The 24,087-nt window shown below is 46.8% G+C and overlaps 1 protein-coding gene across 1 annotated transcript in view; it reads left to right on the plus strand.

Annotated features, from left to right (window-relative positions):
- Nucleotides 1–24,087, plus strand: part of PARP1 (poly(ADP-ribose) polymerase 1) — a 921,075-nt gene that overhangs the window by 199,769 nt on the left and 697,219 nt on the right. The window contains exon 4 of the mRNA XM_069608683.1: nt 9,227–9,441. Coding sequence (XP_069464784.1) covers nt 9,227–9,441 — 215 coding nt within the window. The remainder of the gene's footprint in view (nt 1–9,226; nt 9,442–24,087) is intronic.

Genomic DNA, 24,087 nt, shown 5'->3' on the forward strand with positions numbered 1-24,087 from the left:
GCCGCACGTGATGTGTTCGTGCTCCGCCCCCTTCTCTTCCGTAACGTAGCGGACTGCTCTCGCACTTGTCCAGCTACCATTCATTGCACCGTCAACACTAATTTATCAAACCTTCGCCGCGCACCTGTGTAACACCTCCCGCCTCCCGTATTCAATTCCTTCCCCTCCCTCACAATTTCACATTGCTTGTTATGCGTGGCATACTCACCAAGTTCTCTTGATGCGGGGCCGCTCGACTGCGTGCACCCCTCCAAGCGGCTCGCCACCTCCCCTCGTCTGGACCACATCTGGACACTCGCCAACCGCGGGCGGGATACTTCTCAACCGGCTCCCGAAGGCCAATATCCGGATTGCGCTGTCTGGTCTTCTCGCAGTTCCGCGATGGTCCTGTAGTCCTCAAAAGGGGGCAGCGGCAGAGGGGGCCGCGCCGCCGGGCCTCCTCGCAACGGGAGTACTCGGAAAAATAAAATAAAAGCAGACCTCAAACAGATCTCAGCAGTGCCTCCAACTTGTCGGGGGGAAATTCTCCCGGGGTCGGCTGGGCCGTCCGCGGACCTCCGGGCAGGAAGGCCCCAACTCCTCCCGTATATCCCAAAAAAATGAGTATGAGACTCACGCAAGAAGCAAGGTGATTCTGCTGTTTATTAAACAAAACGGCAGGGATGGGTCAAGGATCGTACGCGTCCGTCCTGACACTCTCTCTCCAATCGTGGGGCTCGCAGGCCCTTTTTACCTTTGTATGACGCGCTACTTGCGTCACCTGGGAAAGTTAGCAAAAAACCTATCGCCACTCTCGATTGGTTCCTCGAGTGGTAGGGTTAGTATAGCATACGTATAGAGAGCGTTATTATTGGTTGAGGGTCAGTCAGGTGGTATACTTGGGTTGTCCCTTCAATTTGATACATGAAAATTGTTACATGAAGACCCCTGAGGATTGGCTAATGTTAATGGCGTCAGTGATAAGAGCCCCATGTTCTGATTGGTCCACTCGCGAGCCCCCCAGTCTGGGACCATCGCTGTTCCCAGCTCGCGGTGCACCTGTCATTTGCAACAATGTATCACTATGGGTATGTGCAGACAATGTGAGGATTTATTCATATGCTGGAAGGCAGACTACTCCCACCGCCGCAGATGTCCATTGAGTCGCTTAATTGTATCTGCCTGTGTCTTGAAACGTGGGATCCAGGCGCCTCCCTCCTCCTGGGCCTGGCACCCTGTCAGGTTCGGCTTGGTCACGTGAGGTGAGACCGTGGTTGAGGCAGAATTCTGCACAATTAATATTGCATTTTCCACTGTGTGCCTGGCTTAATTTGCAGGTGTGACCTTGTCGGCTTGCGGCATGCGAGTTTGCAACATTCTGCCCTTGACTGTCTGCTCTCGCCGGGCTCATTCTGCAGGGTCAGCAACTGTACTCTTGCTCATTCAATGTTCATGGAAGCTCTTGCTTGCGGCCTACTTGGGCCTTGTGCATAGGTGGAAACGTTTGATACACAGCGCTTTAGGTTATGGTATCATATTGCTTTATCCCCAGTATCATGTCTTCGTTATATTTCTCACTGTAATGCATGGGTTTAGGAGAAGCGTGAGCAAGCATTTTAGATGAGTTCATTGTGCGTCTTGCGTTTCTGCATTTTGAAAAGCCTATGTGAAAAATAATAAAGATGCGCGTCAGTGGGTGTGTCCGTCACCTACGTCATAGCACTGAATATGTTCTTCGTGTGGATTGGTGTGGGAGTGTCCAGTGTGCATGTTTGCACGGGTGTGCTGACCGTTGGCTAGGTCGTCATGGCATCTCTAACGATGTGTTGATTTAGTGTTGGATGGTTCAGTCGAGTTCATCCATGCCGCAGGTGTCGGCATGGGCAGGCGGGTGGGCACATCCGTATGTTCCTGTACCAGGGTATTTGGTCGTCTGGTAGATGGGCAAACTCCTCTCGTGGCGGGTGCCTGGGCCGTGATCCTCTAGGCCAGGGGTGTGAGAGGATTGGTGGGAGCCTTTTGTTCCATTCTCCCACTTCAGTGTCACCGCAGAATTCAACTTTACCTCTGACTTTTGTGACATCAAAGCCATTTAGTTAGTTAATATTTTGTCAATTATTTCACTCTGTACTTGTTCTGACAAACCCTTATTGATCTCTTCTGTTGGTGGCTGTATTTCATTGGCATCTGTACATGTTACAACAACTGTAGGATTTTCCTTCACACACTCATTACCCAAATGAGTAGTCTTCACCTTATTTCCATCTCTGTTACTGGTTTCTACTTTTTGCTGCGTCTCACCAACACATATTAAAGATTGATCATTAGCACTATTAAGAGTATTAATATAAACGGGGCCCGCAGAAACTGGAGTATTACCTTGTGAAATCCTCTCTGGATTTTTAAAGATGTCAAAGATGTCCGCCACACCTCTTTCCAACATTCTTAAGTTTGTGTCTATTCTGTCAGACACCTTTTTGTTTTAATGCATCGGCCAGTTTTAAAGGCCCTTCTGTATATTCTTTCATAGGAACACTGAGAGGTAGCTTTACAATTTTCCCTTTTTTTTCCTTGTAGTGTCTGAGTCTGTTCTCGTTTCTTCTTGGGTGGATTCCTTGACTATCAATCCTCCATGTCTTCTCGCAGATCCACATCTCGAATGAACTTGCGAGAAGACATGTTTAGACTTCCGTTCTTTATTGCATTATTTTTGGCGGTTACCTTTTTTTTTCTTTCCTTTTAGGGGGTTTAAATTCCTCTTTGACAGTGCAGCTAGTGATTGCTGCATTCCCTGTCGTACTCACTTCCGAGTTGGCTATTGAATCAACCAAGGTAACACAAATGTGTCTGGTGTCGCGCTAATAACGTCAGTCTTAGTGGCCACTTGTGGCTCAAACTCCACATTGGAAGACGAAGACTCTTGGTACCTTTCCTCTCGATTAGCGTTCTTGCTTGAGCCTTGATGCCATTCTGCTATAAGTGTTCGGCAAAGATCTGGTAAAGCAGTGATAGCCATAACTATTTCATTTAGCATTCTCAGTTGGTTTTTTTAATTCTTTAAATATCAGGCTATTTATGTTTTCATACGGCACTTCCTTATCATGCTTATATATATTACTTTTACTACTCTGGAGTGCACCTTCTTCCTCAATAGAGTCCAAATGCTGAGAAAGACTGAGTAGGGTTATCTCACCTGTCCCAAATATAAGAGGAGTATTGGGATACAGTAAACTCGGGTTCGTTGCGCTGTTATCATCTGTTGGTTCCATTTGTTTGGAGCCTTCTTTATATAGACATTGGGAGTTTGTTACCCCAGTATTTCAATTTGCTAGCTCGCCTGTTTCAATGGGAAGCGTTTGAGCACAGTCTACATTATCTTCATCTGTGTCAGACGAGAGCGCAATTAAAGTCTCCTCCGCTAGTGCCATACTGGCTCGCCTAGTCATAATTGTTCTTAATGTGTTAAAGTTGCGCTTCGGTCTGTTTGGGTTTATGGCCATTCTTTAAGTATAGATTATATAGCTAAAAAACTCATTGCATCGCATTTAAACTTCTACCCATATGCACTTGCCTGCAGTAACAGTTAAATTCACTATGCATCTAACAACTAAGCCTCCAATCGGCATTACGAGCAGGTGTATCACTCGTCCTCGTTTCAATCGTGTTAGCACTCGACATCAAGAACTTAGAAAATCAATCTGCATTAACAGCAAGAGTAGCACACTCCCTCAGTGCATTCGTGTTAGCACACGGCTTCAACGACAGATAGGTGCAGTCTGCAATACCAACACAAATAACGCCCTCCCTCAGAGCATATGTGTTAACACCCGGTTTCAACAACACAGAAATACAATCTGCATTACCGGCACAGGAGACGCGCCCTCCGCTCGTTCGTGTCAGCACATGGTTTCAACAACAAAGAGAGAGAGTCTGCTTTACCGGAGCAAGGGACGCCCTCTCTCAGATCATTCGTGTTCACAAGGTTCGCTCGTAAAGACGGTTCGTCTCGGATGACGGGGGAGACCAAGCACCTGCCTGAAACAATAGGAAACCTCACAGGCGAAACAGGCTACTTGCTGAGGCTACTTGCTGAGGCGTGCTGCCTCGCAATATGTAGACTCCTCCTCAAAGGTAGGCGTGGCCTGCATGAAAGGATATAAGTGTTTTAGTGTGGATTCTATGTTCTAGTATTAATGGAGGCAATATAATATAGTTCATATTTTCATTAGTCACCAGTAAGGTGAGGTTGAATGTCCTTTCTTCCTTTGGCTTCTCATGCGGCAGGTTACTGATGATCCAAATATACGATCTTCCGAGCAGGATGAGAGTAGCCAGGCGAAACAGGCTACTTACGAGGCTACTTACGAGGCTACTTGCTGAGGCGTGCTGCCTCGCAATATGTAGACTCCTCCTCAAAGGTGGGCGTGGCCTGCATGAAAGGATATAAGTGTTTTAGTGTGGATTCTATGTTCTAGTATTAATGGAGGCGATATAATATAGTTCATATTTTCATTAGTCACCAGTAAGGTGAGGTTGAATGTCCTTTCTTCCTTTGGCTTCTCAGGCTGCAGGTTACTGATGATCCAAATATACGATCTTCCGAGCAGGATGAGAGTAGCCAGGCGAAACAGGCTACTTACGAGGCTACTTACGAGGCTACTTACGAGGCTACTTACGAGGCTACTTACGAGGCTACTTACGAGGCTACTTACGAGGCTACTTACGAGGCTACTTACGAGGCTACTTACGAGGCTACTTACGAGGCTACTTACGAGGCTACTTACGAGGCTACTTACGAGGCTACTTACGAGGCTACTTACGAGGCTACTTACGAGGCTACTTACGAGGCTACTTACGAGGCTACTTACGAGGCTACTTACGAGGCTACTTACGAGGCTACTTACGAGGCTACTTACGAGGCTACTTACGAGGCTACTTACGAGGCTACTTACGGGGCTACTTACGAGGCTACTTGCTGAGGCTACTTGCTGAGGCGTGCTGCCCCGCAATATGTAGCCTCCTCCTCAAAGGTGGGCGTGGCCTGCATGAAAGGATATAAGTGTTTTAGTGTGGATTCTATGTTCTAGTATTAATGGAGGCGATATAATATAGTTCATATTTTCATTAGTCACCAGTAAGGTGAGGTTGAATGTCCTTTCTTCCTTTGGCTTCTCAGGCGGCAGGTTACTGATGATCCAAATATACGATCTTCCGAGCAGGATGAGAGTAGCCAGGCGAAACAGGCTACTTACGAGGCTACTTGCTGAGGCGTGCTGCCTCGCAATATGTAGACTCCTCCTCAAAGGTGGGCGTGGCCTGCATGAAAGGATATAAGTGTTTTAGTGTGGATTCTATGTTCTAGTATTAATGGAGGCGATATAATATAGTTCATATTTTCATTAGTCACCAGTAAGGTGAGGTTGAATGTCCTTTCTTCCTTTGGCTTCTCAGGCGGCAGGTTACTGATGATCCAAATATACGATCTTCCGAGCAGGATGAGAGTAGCCAGGCGAAACAGGCTACTTACGAGGCTACTTGCTGAATTGGATTCTTGGGCCTTTAATTTATTTTGAGTTTTATAATGCACTAGAATCAGAGAAATGAGCCTACTAAGCATGGGAGGGGCATGAAAGTGAGAAGTAGTTATGAATGAATAAGGATAGGTTTAGGGAATACCTAGGTCGAATGCTATATGCCAGGGCTATATAGGAAGTTATATACCCGATATGTGACTAATATGGGGAATTATTCTGGCCATAAATGGGAGCCTTTGTATAACCTTATTGAATGTTTTTTTCTGTTGGAGCTTTGTTTTCCTAGCTTGTGAGGCAAGTACGAGTCCCACATGAATTTATTTGTTCATCCTGTTTAAAAAATATCAAGAAAATCTAAGACTGGTTGCAACTGTTAGTAAATATTAAGTGATACTGGTAATGCATGAGGCTACTGAAAAAGAAAAAAATGTGAAATTCAGGAGACTATGCACCAAATAGGCATTCATATGGGTAGAACTGGTTTTAGCTCATCTAGGGTGGCTGTGGCTTGGGCGTTTATTACAGCAGAAGGCATCAAGGCAGTATGCTGTTGGCAATCTGAAATGATATTTAGCATTTACGTTTCAAGACTTCCATGATCGCTTTTCATGCTTTCCTTGTCTGTCATGTATAGTTCCTTAAAGGCTTGATAGTGGAAGGTCAAAATAAATGGTGAGACGATGGAATTGATAATCGGTGAAGAAGGGGGCTCCGTTAAGCTCTTGTACTTGATAGAAGGTAGGAGGTATCCTTCGTTGTGTGTACTTTTGCCTTCCCTCAATACATTTTCAGTCAGGTTGGAAAGGAGGCTTTCTGTAACTGGAGTATTTCAGCCCAGTATTTTTTACTAAATAGTATTTTAGTACCAGCTTAGCCAATGCGCCTGGCAGATTTGTTTGAGCAATCGCATATGAGTCCTTTGTGCACCATGCATTAATTAGTTTCTCCTCTGGAATAAAAAACATGAACTAGGATGGTTAAATATACAATAAGTAGCCTTCATTGTTATTTCAGTATCTAGATTTTGTCATGTTTACCACTTGGATAAGTACTGGTTGTGTTCTTTGTTTTCTCTTAAAACATTTTTGGTTTCAGTTCTTAATGCTTCATGAACAGTTCTTAATGAGTATCCATTATGGAGTAGACCCCCATGTCTTCCAAGGATATCCCACTGTGCGAGTCTTGGTAATTGTGATACTCAGTAGGTTTTACCCTGTACAGACTACAGAAAATCTACCCGTCCAATTCTGATTTGTTTTGGATGTATCCTCTAATCCACCTGGTGGTCCTATTCAATTATACAAGTTTTGGAATGACGCTTTGTGTGCGCCCATTACTCCTGTGTATTTCTTTAGCAGTAGTAGAGGAACGTCTAGCCGCTGCGATCCTTAATGAGTGCACTTATTAGTGGAATCTTAAGTGCAAATACTTCCATTGCACACTGGTGGCAACTGTCTGGTTTTTACCGTTAATTATAATAAGGCACAAATCGTGACATCAACTTGCCACTGATAAATTAACATGCTATAATAAACAAGATCTAGAGACATGGTCCTCTTTGTTCAAAATGTTATACGTAACAACGCAGATGAAGTGCAGTCTAGACAGTCTTAAAATGCTCACCCTATATTGAGTATGTCATAAAGGAGAAGTATTGGGAAAACACATTATCTAAAATGCATAAAATAACCAGGTCCTACATGTCTTACCATTTAGTTCCACTGTCCTATTCTGAAATCTCTTGTGTATCTGATAAAGTGCCTAAAATAAGCAGTGTGCCATAGTAATTTGCTGTGCAATTATGTAGGTTTGCTAATCAAATTGACACGTATGCAGCTAAGTTAGCTATTTAAGTTACGCTGTTCAATGAGAGCGCAGCTCGCCCTGCATTCCTCTCTTGCCCTCGGGGTTCTCTTCACATCTGCAAGTTCAAAAAGGCTAATGGAGAAGGAGTGCAGCAGTTGTCATCTTCTCCACTCTTGTGCAAAAGGCCTGTGTGGGAGTGCTAGGCAATATTTTCCTTTTCAAATAATTGCAAACCTGAGATAATTGGGATGACCCTTCTATTAAGCTAACTGTATCCTATCTCCCAAAGTCCAGTCTTGCCTAATTACAGTATTAATGCTGTTAAACACTGCATCTCATTGCTTTTCAGTACAGTTTAGATTAGTGTATCTAAATCTCGGTGTCCAATATATTTCATTTTGTTGGGGAAGATGCATCATATTGACTAGTGCATACTTTTGAAAATGGCCATGATCACATGACCAAAGGCTTTTGATCGCAAAACAAGTCATGTATCTTGTTGGTTAAAGCAACTGGTGCTCAACCCATGAGCTGTTCCTATACTCCTTGACAATCTATTGTCTCATCCTGTTGCTTTATATCAGCTACTCCTGAAAGTTAGATGCAAGCAAACTCCAATACCCCCTCTCCCCCCACAAATTTGCCTTCTGCGCCCTTTGCCATCCACTCGGCTTATTCTCGTACTCTTTCCTCTTAAGTATTGAATACAGAAAGCTAACTAGATGTGTATGCAAAGTAGTGAACAATAGTTCCACCCAGTTTGTACATCTACAGACCTAGTGCACTACCATACACTGTAGTTATCCTCTAGAGCTCGCTTTGCTATATGATCATGATTGCATTATATATTACCACCTGCAGTAGGGAGGTAGCCAAACTGTTTTCAGAGTCTTTATATCCTATCTGTTTGTGTCAATTTGTGCAGCTAACCTTTTACATTTTATAGGCACTCATCTAGGGCTCAGTCTTTTTGCCCATTTGCAAAGTTGAGTGGATTTTATTAAGGGAGTAACATTTGTAGGGGCTGTTTGAAACATTGAACGTTTACTTTGCAGTAAAGATCAAAAAGAAGTTTAACTATGCATGGCTGGGCTCTCGTTGGCAGCAGTGGGTCAAACAAAGTGGGCTTGTGTTGACATGCACCATTTTACAGAAAGTAGGTTTAAATTTGTTGTCGCCTGTTGCCATGGGTCAAGTGCATTTCTCTGAGGTAGAGTAGGTGAACTAAGTTAGTCGACCTGCTGTTCTAGTGGAATGAAGAATTTGCAAGTTCTGGCTCCTCACTAATAAGCGACTTCATTGGTACACAAGCTTGCTGTTTTGTTGCTCATTTTATGTCTTGGGCACATTCTGGTGTCAAATAGGAGTACAACATCTCTAATCAAATAGGTTTGTTTGCTACTTAAATTCTTACTTGATTGGCAAACTCTGCGTCAATTTGTGAAAACTAATTTATGCCTTGTATCTTAACCATCTTGGGAGTGTGTTTAAATCATGTTTTTGCCATGCTCACCGTTAAATGTAATATTTTTCGCATTTTATATTTCGACCAAAACCAAATGTGCTTGTACATCTGCTTTATTTTGTATTGCAGTATGTTGTGTTTGTAACTTTCAATAAAGAGTTTACAAAAAGAGGGTACTCAGTGGGTTAATGTAATTACTGCAGGGATCCATGCATAACGTAAGACAAGGAGTTTGAATCCCAGTTGGTTGGTGCCAAGTTTAATATATTTTAGATCCAAATATGAGCACCGTTGTGTTGCCTCTCGGGAACACTCACTAGTTAAAGCTCCATTTGCAAGTGGATACATGTGGCAACCAACAGCATGTAAAACAGATTTGTATTGTACTTAATATAGTACTTTTGCTATTGCTAACTTTCAGAGTTTTTATTCTTGCTAACAGAATCAGGTGAGACTTTCTAAAAAGATGGTGGACCCTGAGAAACCGCAGCTCGGGATGATTGACCGCTGGTACCATCCGGACTGCTTTGTGGCCCGCCGTGAAGAACTTGGCTTTCTGCCCATGTACAACGCCAGCCAGTTCACAGGCTTTGTCATTCTAAAAGCGGAGGACCAGCAGGACCTCAAGAAGAAGCTCCCTGCCACCAAAAGTGAAGGGTAAGTGCCCAGGGATTGAGAGGGTTCAGCATAGCAAACATATCTATCTGTGTATGCCAGAAATCTGCTTATGTGCATCATCTGGAGCGCTGCATGTTCTTGGATATACCTCTGGGCTTGAACAGTGACTGTACATTCTCATTAGGAAAACCTATGCAATGGGTTGCTAATTTCGTAAGTGGTCCTCAAACGCACCCTTCCTCCCAACAAAATCTTACATGAATAATCCTAGTGTATGTAGTTGTGTAGGATAAAGAGTGACTTGACTTTTCTCTGCACTTTGGACATTCAAGCAGCCCACAGAATGCTTTACAGCAGTTGCCATTTTGAAGTGTAATCATTGCACTTCAACTGAATTTCAGCTGGCCAGAGAAAATGCAACCAATTGCATTCTTGTATCCAATCAGTGTTTTTTATATATTCATTGATTTTGTAGATTATCACCATAAAGAATATTTACCCAAAGTAAACGGTAGGTTTGCTTTTCTAAACCAGTCTTTTATGTGAAAACAAATGGCTTTAAAATGTTAAGGTGCATTGAAATAAAATCCCCAACCTTGCAAAGCACTGGTGTGAACACAGCTCTTCCAGGGATCTGCAAAGCGGTTCTGTTCCTCGTGTGTACAAAGTATGCACAATAATTATTATTTAGTAGCCTTCAGTTTTGATATAAGAGTAGAAATTGCCTGGGGCTTGTTGCTGTCCATCTCTTCTCCGCACAGAAACAGCAGTGCTAATTCCCCCTGCATTCTTTTGACTGTAGGCGTGTTTGGCTGCAGCAGCACTGGTGCTTCCATATGGAAGTTACTTTTGTCATATAACTGTATTTGGACACCTAACAGATGAAGGTACTGTGGGAGAGAAAGCGGTGAACCTGCGCTGCATCACCCCTTATTTTCTTTGGTGTAATCCTGCAACTTTGAGCATGCAGAGGGGAGAACTCCATTTGTGGGGCTCTTTTGCCTACCTTTGTGTTTCCCCCCAAACTTTCTGCTTGCTTGTGTGGTTTTATTACTTTCTTTTGGTACGTGAGGGAATTCTACTGAAGTCCTCCTGTTACTGAATTCCTTTATATGATGCGCTACCCCATGGCTAGCAGAATAAGGATAATTTTTAAGCACCCCATTTTGACCTCTATGCGTTTTATAGAAATCTAACAATGTGTTGGGAAGTAGGCTGGTTGCAGATGGACTTTTTGTTCTGGCTACAGCAGTGCTCTTGTTTTCTTTTTTGGGGGGAGCGTATTGGAGGATTTTGCTTTACTTAGTTTAATATTTAATAGCAACAGATGTGCCATGTCCCATGCAAGGTTTACTAATAAGGATATTGTACTAAGGCCTTCCAGCGAGAAGGCTGCCGTAGCCAGAAGTTCAGACTATTCCATGTATACATCTACTGCAACAGCCAGAACAGGACACAAACACATTTCCATTATTTTCCTATGTTCCCTGTTGGAGAGTTTATTCAGAAGACCACCTTTCAGGACTTCATAAGACTCATTCTGATGCTTGTTAATCTGCTTAGAATCACATGCTGTGCGTATGGTCCGACCTCCAGTGGTAACCACAGAGTATTGCATTTTGTCTTTCGAAGCTCGAAAGGGGACGTCTGCATAGGCGTCTGTAACACTATCCCTATCGTGACGTGTAGTGTACCCAAAATCCCTCACGCGCCGAGGTCCCTCGGATTGTTTTTTCCGCCCAGATAACTGGTCGCCCTTTGCAGAGCTCTTTCATAAGAGGCATTATTATTACCTTGCTCATCGACTTTGTTGATTATCACCTTAAAAGTCCTTTCGATGGTGCTTCCTGTACTACGCCGAAGACTGCGGTGGACTTTCAACACTTACGAATCAGCGGTTGAGCCGTCCACGTGGCCGGGCCCTCTGGCCGGCCTACACAGTAGGGAGAGTGGCGTCGGGTTGACCATATTCTTTCAGTTATGTCTCTCCTCTTCCCCCCCCCCCCTCTTTGCTTCCTAGGTCTGGTCATCGCTTTATTGCCTTTCACTGTGGAAAGGACACCCTTTAGGTTTTGCCCCTCTTGCGGGGCCAGATACCCTTGGAAGGACGAGCACTCTTAAGTGCAACTATTGTCTACCCCTTGACCACGACGAAGTGCAGTGCGTGGCCTGTAAACTCCTGTGCCTTAAGACGCTTAAGGTGCACCGCGTTAAGCGGTGGGCAGCCTACGGCATGTCCTCTTTCCTGACCACTGCACCCGCCGAAGGTGACGGGGGAGGGGGGAACCAGTGATGAACAGGCATCGGTGTCGGATGCCTTGACCTTACGGCAGATGTTTCAGGGTCCGCCACACCCGTCCCTGACAGGCCTGACGTGAGTCACGCTGTGGCGAAAACACCCAGTGACAGGGTCTTACAAGAACCCAGCACTAAGCACACAACCCTGGTCCCGGTTTCGACAGTGCTGTCGAACCGGAGAAAGCGGCAACGGAAATGCCGAAAATTTCGACTGGATCCGCTGGTCAGCAGCCTTCTCTGCATACGCAGCACTATCTTGCAACTGGGCCTCCTAAAACAAAGGGTGCTACCTACAAAACCCATGCGGCCATCGAAGCGCCTTTAGCTGACGCTCCGGGGCCCCCTAAGGCCCCGGTAGGAGAAAGATCTACCGCTAGGCCTCAGTCAACTGGCCCATCGCCCCACTCCAGAAGCATCGTTAAGATTGCTTTGGCAGTGGGGTTGAAGGAGAGGTCTCGGGACACGTTGAAGCACAAAGAGCGGCCTGCGGACGTGCTGAAAGATGCACCACAGCGTCCCGATGCTCCTGAGGACTACGTAGAGAGCCCTGTGCCGTTGACGAGCTCTATTGGGAACACATTTCGGCACCATAGGGAGGAAAATGAACATTGTCCACCCTTAGATCCCTCTGGCTCATCTAGGCGGACCAGAGAAAGATTTTATGGGTGTATAGATAGATTGGAGAAATTTGTCTCGCTTTCAAAGAACCCTACCCCCCAAGAGACCTCGGGAGGACCCTCCTTCTATGCCTGCTTCTAAATTTCAAAGAACTGTAGAAACCACTCAAGAAGATTACTCTTGCGTCCTCTCTGAGGACGAGATCCACATGGATATGTATCAGGGCATTTATGACCAGGAGGAGGACACTACCTTCTTAGATTACACTGTGGAAGAACAGGCAGATCTCAGACAACTGGGAGGATAGCCGCCAGGTTGAGGCAGAACCCTGGGCGCTCCCTACTCGCGACCAGGACCATGATGTCCTATGTTTGGATTCACCTCCCTCCACTCCGGCCAGATAGGCTTCCCCAGTGGACGACCAGATGGTGTTCAACGCCATCTTGAGAAAGGCAGCTAACCATTTTCAAATTGCCACCCTGGAGGCCTTGCCTAAACAGGATTTTGTGGGGGATATCCTCAAAAGCCCCCCTCCAGCCAAGCCATTCCTCTTCTGAATTCCATTAAGAGCAGATTGGCTCCTTCATTGATCACACCAGCCCAGACTAGGGCGCTAAATCCGAGGGTGGAAAAATTATTTCACCCTTCGCCTACTGACCCTACCTACATTAGGGGCCATGCTACCCCCGATTCCCTAGTGGTGACCACCACCAGGAAACAGGTGGGGGTACCCCTTTCCACGGGAGAGGCACCTCCCAATAAGGAGTCACCACAGTAGCTGCTTTTTCCACGCACATGGCGAACACCACGTTGCTTGCCAGTTATGCCGATGTAGTGGAACCTACTGCATGAAGGTCTCCAGGAGGTGCCTGAACCCGCCAAGACTAAATCTCTTGCCATCGGGGCTGAGGGCAGACAAGTCAATCAGAACGTGCTGAAAAATACCTTGGATGCTGCAGAGACGGCAGGAGATCCCTGACACAGGGCACCCTGCTCAAACGGCACGCTTGTCTCAGGAACTCGGGCTTCAAGCCAGAGACCCAGGCAGCTCTTATTAATAAACCTGTCGAAGATGCAAACCTCTTCAGTAAGGCAGTAGATGATGCCCTCGAGACTGCCAAAAAAAGAGCATGAGACTCTGAAGTCCCTTCAACAAATCGCACAAAATCCTCCCCCAAGATTTTGGGACCAATCCCGTTCCACACAAAATCAGTATAATACAGGAAATACCTGGAACTCAGGACAGGCATCCAGCCTCCAACTATCCACCTAGTGGACAGCAGCGCGGGAAAGGTAGAGGCAGAGGCCCCAACTCCAGGGGAGCCGCAGCCTCTGGTCAGAAATGATCTACGGATCCAGGTCCCCTCCCATGTCACCCCGGTCGGGGGGCGCTTAACATCTTTCCTCTCGGCATGGGAGGGATAAAGTCAAACCAGTAGGTTCTCAAGACGGTCGCCCACAGGCAGGGCCCTCTTAAGTATTTTTGGGGCACGGGGCACAGACCCCTTTGGGGCCCCCTCCACCGAACCAAAGGAATTAAGCGATGCAGAATATCTAGGGGCGCCCCCCTCATCGCGATCAGACCATAGCTCGATATGCTGCCTCACAGTGGACAAAATAAGCATGGCTACTCCTTTTCAGTCCCCTTACAATCCTTGTTTTAATTAGAATGATAAACCAGTTCCATTTCAAGGTCAACATTCTCAGTCCACGACACAGGTTCTTATGTTCTAGCACAGCTGCAGAACAATGTTCAACAATAGCAGCAATGAGGAAGGTATACTGGCCAAATTATAAATGTGAGAGACAGATAATTTAAAAAGGTTTGCATAATCCAGAATAGATGGAGGATTCAGATTAGTAGCCTCATGGAATACAAGTGCTGAAGCGTGGATACCGGACACCCAATAGGAAGCAAGGAGAAAGCTAAACATACCATAGCATAGATAGTGGATGAAAATTAGAAGAGGGACATGGTTTTCAAGTAGTGTTTTGTCATTAGAGAGCAAAGGAACAAGTGGCTGTGGTGCACAATATATCAATGCTCACTATTATAGAGGAAGCAACACTATAGCCAGTGAAGCCATGAGTGAGGCTTTGAAATCACTCTGATGCCCAGGATCACACATTGGTAAAGATGTGAAGTTCGGAGATGTGCCCACTGTGCAATTTTTGCACTTCACCGCTTTCTTTTCCTGTTCTTAGTATGAACTTAAATAATCCCATATTATAGAACTGACTTGGAAAGTACACATCACATAACCCAACATGACAATTAAAAAACAATGTTATAAAAGCAGATTATGCTAAATGGGAATGATTCTAGCTTCATTGTCTCCATCATCAAGGGAAGTATATAAGTAGCACCATACTGATTGATGCCACCTTAAAATATTCTATCTTGGTTTCTCTTTTGTATTTTAAAGCTTTAAAAAACATAAAATAAAGGCTTGTGAAATTGTCATTTATAAATGTGCATACAAATCTTTCAATTGTACAAAAAAGCAAACCATTTATTTTGTCAACTAAGCAGACCTTAAATATGCTTGTCAGAGGCCGGCAATACCTGCGCCGTTCTCTTCTGTCTAGAACACCTTCCACTGAAATGGCCTACATAAACAAAAAGAACTGGAAATGGGCTCAACTAAGCCATCAGCATGTGAAATGGCAACCCTTTTCACAGAAGACAGCACAGTAATGTTAGTGCTATAAGATGAATGATTAGTCCAGGATCACTGTTTGCTGGCAAAGCCGTGATACAAGCATGAACGCCTTAGTTCCACAGTCTTGACCTGGATTACTAATCACCTCTCGGACTAACACTTTATGCTCCTCATTGGAGGTGGCTTCTTAGGTTTTACAAACCAATTTCTAGACCTTCTCTGTGCTGATATGTTACTTTATATAGTAAATGCTATCTGGTGCAGGTATATTGCTGATAATAGCAGCTGGTGTGCTACAAAACAAGTACAAAGTACATATCCATAGCTGGAATTTGGAATCTTGCATTTGAACACAGATCTCTGCAAAGAGTGCTTAACACACTGAGCAATCTTCTGAACCATTGCTTCACTCAAATATATTAATATGTATTTCAACTTTAGCTGTTCATGATCAAAAGAATTCCCATGGAAAGTTGAGAATCCTGTACCACTTGTGCCGTAGTAAATGAACAATCCATGCATTCCATAGTGAGCACAGAAAGCATTACAAGTTGAATTATCAGCAAATAATGTACTTGTCAACAGACAGGCAAAACATTTAGAGCCTCAGCAGCACACTATAAAATATACTGGTGTGTGCTGTTGAACAATGAGAATTGACTTCTTTAGATCAAGCAGCTTCCCATAAAGACGTCTCTGCCCATGGGTACTGTGTGGAATTCGCCTGACCGCCACAATTCAGACCGGCCAAAACAAGATGCCTGACGCCAGACCATCTGCAGATCCTGATTCAAGAGGTGGAAGCACTTCTGAAAAAGGACACCATAGAAGCCCTCCTTATTCTGCAGGTAAATGAGGGTATTTATTCAGTGTACTTCCTTGTACCCAAGAGGGACCTCACCATGCACCCTGTACTATACTTGTCAAACAAAACGTTTTGTATGGTAACTCTGCAGGAGGTTATCCCACTGTTGAAGCAGGGGGATTACATGGCAACACTGGACATGAAAGATGCATACTTTCATATTTCAATGTTGCCAGCGCACAGAAAATACCAAAGGGTCATGATAGAGGACAAGCACTACCAGTTCAAGGTACTCCCCTTCGGCATTACCTCGGCGCCAAGGGTGTTTACGAACGTCCTGGCAGTAGCCGCAGCACACCTGCGCAGACTATCCTTCCCAGTTTACCCATACCTCGACAACTGGCTCATAACAAGGGACTCTTACGAAACATACCTATTGAACACTCCGAAGACAATAGACCTCTTGTTCAGTCTGGGGTTCTCCAACGAGAGGAAATCCAGCTTAGACCCCAGTCAGGTCAAACAGTTTCTGGGGGCTCTAATTTGGACCAAAGACGGCCTAGTCTTCACCCTCTAACGAGAGGGTTCAGAACATGCTTTTTCAGATCCCTCAATATGTCGCCAGTCAGGAAGTGACGGTATGCAAGGCCATGCGACTGCTAGGAATGATGACATCATGCATTTATGTAGTTCCTCATGCGCGGCTGCGCATGCGTCCCATGCAAGAGTGGCTCAACAGCCAGTGGTGTCGGACCAGCGGATAATGGGAAGATCTGGTAGTTGTCTCGCCATCCCTCGTTCTCTCTGCAGTGTTGATCGAGGGAAAACCTCTTTGAAGGAGAAGACCTTCACCACCCCTGCAGTAGAAGCCACTCTCACGACAGACTCATCTCTCACGGGTGGGGGCTCATCTACAACAGCAGACGGCGCATAGTGTGTTCCCACCAGTAGCGTCCAACCACATAAACCTGTTGGAGTATTAGCGGTATTCAAAGCATTGAAGACCTTTCAGACACAGCTACAGGGGAAGACAGTTCTGCTCTTGACAGACAGCACCACAGCCATGTATTACCTAAACAAACAAGGGGCACACACTCTCCAGGGCTATCCAAGCTGTCCCAGAACATTTGGATGTGGGCTCTCAAACACAAGATGTTCCTGCTGTCCCAACACGTTTCTGGCGAACTCAACCTTCTAGCTGACGTGCTAAGCGGAGATTTTCCACTACCCACAGAGTACGAATGGCCTCTACACGAAGACATCGTCTTCAGCGTCTTCGCAGAATGGGGCTTCGTAGAGATCGACTTGTTTGCCACTCAGGAGAACGCCCAATGCTAAGGCTATGCCTCCAGGTAGCCCAAGTACCGTATAGCATGGTCAGGGAAATGTTGTTTACGCTTCCCCACCCCTCGACTCCCCTACTCAACAAGGTGGTGCATAAGATGCACCAGGAACCAGTCAACATGATATTGGTGGCCCCCATGTGGGTCCACCAACCCTGGTTCTCACCTGATGGAGATGGCCTCTCCCCTCCTATGAAGTTGCCCTGCCCATACAACAGGTCTCAGGACAGAGGGGAAACAGACACCCATGCCCACAAACTCTGAACTTAGCGGCCTGGCGCCTGAGGTCATAGAGTTCGGACACCTTCAACTCCCTCAGAGATGGATTGACATACTTAGGGAAGCTAGGAAACCTAACACCCGGTATTGCTATTCCATTAAGTGGAAACGCTTTGTCATCTGGTGCAATACCAAGAGCATCAACCCGATTGACTGCTCCTACCCACATTGACTCACTTGTTGGACCCAGGACGGGTTTATAAAAGTTCACCTAGCTGCTCTCAGCCTACACTACGTAACAACAAAAGGTGTTGTGGTGGAAAATACTGTTTATTAAGGCTTTTGTGGAAGGGGTTAAAAGAATTCATCCCATCATTTAAAACCCAGCTCCCGGATGGGACCTAAATGTGGTCTCTCTTTGAGCCTATGCTTAAGGCAAGTCTCAAAGACCTTACTTATAAGACTGCCTTTCTAGTGGCTATCACTTCGATCAGAAGGGTTAGTGAACTACAGGCCTCCCTGATTTGCTCCTAAAGTCATTTCAAAGTTCTATGTGAACCAATCAATTGAACTACCTACTTTCTTCCAGAATCCCATTAACATGGCCGGAAGAAGCCTATATACACTAGATGTGCGCAGGGCAGTCATGTTCTACCTGGAAAGAACTAGACCACTGAGGAAACAAACCAGTTTTTCGTCTCAGTGACAGCTGGTAGAGAAGGGGAATCCTGTCTCTAAATCCTCAGTCTGGGTGGATTGTCAAATGCATCACACTAGGCTACACTCTTGCTAAGAGAGAACTGCCGTTCAAGCCTATAGCACACTCTACTCTGGGCACTGGGGCTTCCATAGCATTCATTGCAAATGTTCCCATGGAGTCCATTTGCAGAGCGGCAACCTGGAGTTCTGTATACACATTTACAAAACATTATTGCCTAGACACTCATTCTAGATCTGATTCTCAGGTGGGACAAGCATATTTAGACATCTTTTCACTACTGTTCCTTCTCACAACCCACCTTCAACTCCGGGTACTGCTTGCTAGTCTATGCACAGCATGTGATTCTAAGCAGATTAACAAGCATCAGAAGATGTGCATTACTCACCGTGAAGGCATTTCTGCTTAGATTCACATGCGCCCACCCTTCCTTCCCCGCTCGGATGGAAGGAACATAAACGTCTTACTACTTTCTCTCTTTCATGTACTCACTCACAAATAGCCTTGGGCTCCCTCATGGCAGAAAAAATGAAATCGGAGGGACCTCGGCGCGTGAGGGAATTTGGGTACACTACACGGCACGATAGGGATAGTGTTACACGCTTATGCCGTCATCCCTTTTTGAGCCTCGAAAGACGAGATACAATACTCCGCGGTTAACACTGGATGTCGGACCGTATGCACAGCATGTGAATCTAATCCGATGCAATCATCAGACATGCTATTACGGTGAGTAATGCATGTCCTACTTGGCAATACAGAGCAATAAGAAAAGGGAAACCTAATTTCCCAGTACTGACCGTCTGAAGGCCAGTTTCCCAATAAGAATGAGCAAAAGTGCAGTGGAGTGAAACTGAAGGCTTGGAAAAAGGCAGGACAGAAGCACAAAGTTTGGGGGTCCATAGAAATAGAGGCAAAGTTGCTAAAAAGACACAGGTGTCAAAGGACATGGATTCGCTTGGTAGCTGTACAAAGGAGTTGATTCCCTATGATTATCTGCATGCCAAAATAGTTTTTTGAGTCCATTAGTTACCATAAAGCTGTTAATGTATTTTCCTTACTGCCCACTAAGCTCGCCGTGACTTCTTGTAAGCATCATGTCTATACTGCTTTCCCTGATCTCTGCAATGTGAATAAATGCAGTGCTGCTTATGCTTAAAATGGGAAAATACATCTCAGTAGGTTGACACGTGGCAGGGAAAACATTCTTACATTGCCCAATTTATGAAAAAAAGCAGCTGGCCTCCTGTCATGAGGGTCGCTGTAGAGCACATGGGTGGTAATTTAAGAGTTCCGATACTGCCCTTCTAACTGGACTTAATGTGGAATCTGGTTGCACGATTGTTATATACGGTCAAGGGGTTTGAGATAAGGGGTTTCAACTTCTTTTAATGAAAGGGAAGGAAGACACATTTTTAGGCAAAGGAGGAGGAAGTGCCCACATTGGTAATAGGTGTGGCATCCCCTTATCCCCCCAACTTGTATTGTCAAAACAAAATCATGACTACAGTGTGGGGACCATGATTTGGATGGTAGGAGAAAATCTGTTTGGAAAAGCAGGGGACGAGGCACTGGAGACTGCCAAAAAAGAACATGAGACCCTCAAGTCCTTGAACCAAAGTACCCAAAGAGGGGGAAGTTCTCGCTGCTCCTTTCGTGGCCAATCCTATATACCTTCCCCCCCATAATCAGTATGGCTCAGGGAACAACTGGTCTTCGCACCAAGGTTCTAACACCCTCACTACTTACCCTCCCAAGGGACAATGTCGGGGAAAGGGAAGCGGTCACAACGCCAACCCCTAGAGGCTCCCTGGCCTCTGGTAAAAAAAAATGACTAGTCCGGGTCCTCTCCCATGCCTCCCCGGTCGGAGGACGATTAACATCTTTCCTGCATGCATGGGAGGGGGATCACATCGGACCAGTGGGTGCTCAAGACCGTCATCCACGGTACTGTTTAGTCGGCCACCTCGGTACAGACCCCCCCTCCCCCCCGCCCCCTCTCCCCGCGCCCCCTCAAGATTCAGGCACCTGACACCGGAACACCTCCAGATCCTGCTATATGATGTCAAGATCCTGCAGGAAAATGGCGCCATCGAAGTTGTCCCCGTTGTACAGGTAACTAGGGTATTTATGCAGTGTACTTCCTTGTACCCAAAAAAGGATCTAACCATGCGCCCTGTGTTAGACTTGGGCCCAGCAAACAAGTTTGCCAAACCCCAAAAGCTTTGTATGGTGACGCTGCAAGTAGTAATTCCTCTTCTCATGATGGGGATTACATGGCAATATTAGACATGAAAGATGCATACTTTCATATTTCAATGTTGCCGGCACACCAAAAGTACCTAAGGTTCTTGATAGAGGGCAGGCACTATCAGTTCAAGGTCCTTCCCTTCGGCATTGCCTCAGCCGCAAGGGTATTTACAAAGGTATTGGCAGCGGCTCACCTGCGCATTCAATCCATCCCAGTTTATCCTTACCTCGATGACTGGCTCATAACAGGGGACTCCTACAAAACATGCCTAGCAAATACTCGAAGGAAGGCCGACCTTTTAATTTAGTCTGGGATTCACCATAAGTGAGAGGAAATCCAGCCTTGAACACAGTCAAGTAATTTCTAGGGGCTCTTATTCGGACAGAAGATGGGCTCGTCTTCCCCTCCGACAGTTCAAAACATGCTGTTTCAAATACCTCAGTATGTAGTATGTATGATGGCGTCCTGCATTTACTTGGTTCCTCACAAGCGTTTGCGCCCCTTGCAACAGTGGCTAACCAGCCAATGGTGTCAGTCCAGCGGACTATGGGACGGTCTAGTGGTTGTCTCAGTAACCCTTGTTCTCTGAGGTGGTGGTCGAGGGAAAACCTCTTGAAGGGGAAAACTTTCACCACCCCCGCAGTATAAGCCATTCTCATGACGGACGCATCCCTCCTCCAACTCTATGTACTGCTCGCATGTCTGCCTCTAAACAAAAAAAAAAAAAAAATGAAATTGTCAATGTCCAAATTATATAGTCAGTCCCTGTTGTCTCAAAAAGCCTACTTCGAGGGGATTGGGTCCTCCGACGTATTCCATATCTATGACAGTAATCCCCACAGCTGTGCTGCTTCGTAAAATCTTTCGGCGCCTGCGTCAATGTCGATACGCTGTCCTCGAGGGCCTCCGTCGAGTCGACGTCACCGGATGTTAGAAGTAGGACGCACAACGCCCGTAGCCTCAGTTCTCTTTTTTCCGCAAACGTGTTCGCTTCGGAGATCCCGGCGCACCTCGATTCTACTGAATCCTGTTCTTTCGGTTCTTCGAACCTGTCTCTTCATTGCTAATTGTATGATGTCTTTGGCTTCTTCCACCCCGCGGTCCGGGTTTAAGAAGTGTTGGGTGTGCGGGTCCAAGATGTCGCTGACGGATACGCACAACGCTTGCCTTTGGTGCCTCGGGGAGGACCATGATACGGACGACTGTGTCGACTGCCAATCGCTCACATCGAAGGCCTTGCAGGAGCGTAAGAAGAAGCTGTTGGTCGGTAAGGTGGCCAAGCCCCGGAAGTAGCGTTCCACTGGTCTTTCGACAGACGATTTGAGGGGCGACTCTCTGCATCATCGTCGTGAGTCCGGGAGGTTCTTGGTCTGGGAGTTGGTCGCGCCATTCCTCTGCCTCTTCGAGGCACTCCAGGAAGCACAGTCACAGGTCGCCTTCCCCGTCCTCTTCCGAGGACTCTGCCCGTCGCTGGGTTGTTTGTCCCAACAAGCATTCCACTCCTAAGGAATGGGATTCCTTCCGAAAGGAGATATTGGCGATTTTTCAATCGCAGGGCTCTGGGTCGTCTGCGCCGTCTGAGGACGCCGGTCGTGACCGTGCTAGAGACACCGATTGTCCTCCATCGAGCTCGAGCAGTTGTCGGGACCATAGGGCGCCTTCGAGGTCCCGGTCGGACAAGGATGGTCGCTCTAGACATGCCCGTTCCCGGCCCTCGACGCCCTCGAGACCGCGAGAACCTGTGATGTCTTCGAGGAAGACATCGACACTGGCGGCGCCAAGGTCGTCGACTGACTTTTTCGAGGCCCCGCCTCCGAGGAAGTTGTCAACGCCATCGGCACCCAGGCTGTCGAGAGACACGCTCGAGGCTCCACCCTCGAGGCCTGTGTCAACGCCGTCGAAGCTGTCGGCACCGCGCTCGACATTGACGCCGATTCCATCGACTCCTTTCGAGGTGGCTTTGTCGGAGGTGCCCGGTGGCACCCCCCAGGAAGGCGCTGGCCAAGGCTAAACATGTCTTTGTGCCTTTTTCTGTACCCTCCGGATTATATTTCTGAGGTGGATGGTGGGCTGAGGAAGGTGAGGTTCCTGCAGGGGTTCCTGATGATTGTTTCTGGTCATAGTCAACTTTAGGACCTGCGTCAGTCGCTGCACGACGCCAGTGGTCTAGACACCTCTCCGGAGGTGGAATTCGGTAGGCCGGAGCCTGGCACGCATGCCGACTCCTCATACCGGCACCTCATGTCGAGGGTCACGGATTACCTGGGGTGGTCTGCCCCCCCTGGAGATTTTCAGCAAGATGACCTGACTGATATCCTGGACCAAGGTCCTCCAACTGACCCGGTGCTGGCATTCCATATTGCCTTGCAGAGAAGGGTGGCGGCGGCGGCTTGGACTTCTCTGGAGAGTCTCCCGGCAGTGAGCAAGTCCTTGCCGAAGAAATATCGCCCAGCCAATGGCGACCCCTGCTACTTGACCACGCACCCTACTCCGGAGAGTTTGGTGGTGCAGGCGGCTACAGCCCCAGCAAAGCAGACGTCGTACCCTACCATCTCTCCTGATGGGGACGACAAACGTTTTGACGGCTGGGCGAAGAAGGCATTTCCTTCTGGGGGTATGGCGCTTCAGGCTGCCAACTCCGTTTGTGCCTTGTCTCGTTTCACGCACACTCTGTGGAACTGTTTCCCTAGCGCCTGATCATATTCCCGAATGGGAGGAACAGGATGGTTTCCTTGCTATTGTGTAGGATGGCAAGGATGCATGTGTGAATGCATTGTCGGGTCTGGACATGGTTGATTGCGTCAGCCGGTCCATGGCGGCGAGCACCGTAATACGCAGGTTTGCGTGGTTGCGGAAGTCGGGTTTTGCTCCTGATGTGCAAGCCCGCCTCCTCAACATGCCCTTTGATGGTGAACATCTTTTTGGCAGCAAGGCTGTCGAGAGTCTTGAGAGGTTGCAGACCTCTAAAGCTGCAGCGAAGTAGTTGGGCGCTGCAGTTCGCTAACCTCTGCCTTTTTGTCCTAGGGGACAGCAATGGAGGGGAGATTCCTTTTGATATTATTCGTCCTTTAGTAAATTGAGAGGAGCTGCTAGTCAAAGGGGCAACCGTAGGAGTGCCTTAGGTGGAAAACGAGGTACTCGAGGTGCCAAGGCCACGCAAGCAGTTGCCTCTTTGCCCTCGGGCACCGCCGCAGCCGCTTTAGCTCAGTCATGAGGCCCATGCTTCTCTGGTTGGGGGAAGGCTGGTGCAGCATCTGGTAGAATGGCGTGCCATTACTTCAGATGTGTGGGTTCTGGAGATCATAACCCACGGCTACTGTCTTCCTTTCCGGTAGAGGCCTCACGACATTCCACCGGGGAATCTCTTTGAAGAGTCCGGATCCGCTCCTTGCGCAGGAAATTCAATCCCTGCTGGAGAAACGCGCCATAGAACTAGTGCCTGTAGCGGAGAGGAATAACGGATGGTATTACCCTTATTTTTTGATTTCAAAGAAAGACTGGGGATTGAGACCCATCATGGACTTGCGTGGTTTGAACAAGCTCCTCCGGAAGGACAAGTTCAAGATGGTTAGTCTATCTCAAGTCCTCCAGGCCCTTCAACTTCAGGACTAGTTGGTGTCTCTGGACCTCAAGGACGCTTATTTTCATGTGCCGATCCATCCCAAGCAAAAGAAGTACCTGAGGTTCGCGGTTGGAGATTCGCACTTTCAGTTTCGGGTCCTGCCGTTCGGATTGACCTCCGTCCCGAGGGTCTTTACCAAGCTCCTGGT

The sequence above is a fragment of the Ambystoma mexicanum genome, chromosome 4q (assembly GCF_040938575.1).
Source record: "Ambystoma mexicanum isolate Mex_15411 chromosome 4q, UKY_AmexF1_1, whole genome shotgun sequence".
NCBI lineage: Eukaryota > Metazoa > Chordata > Amphibia > Caudata > Ambystomatidae > Ambystoma > Ambystoma mexicanum.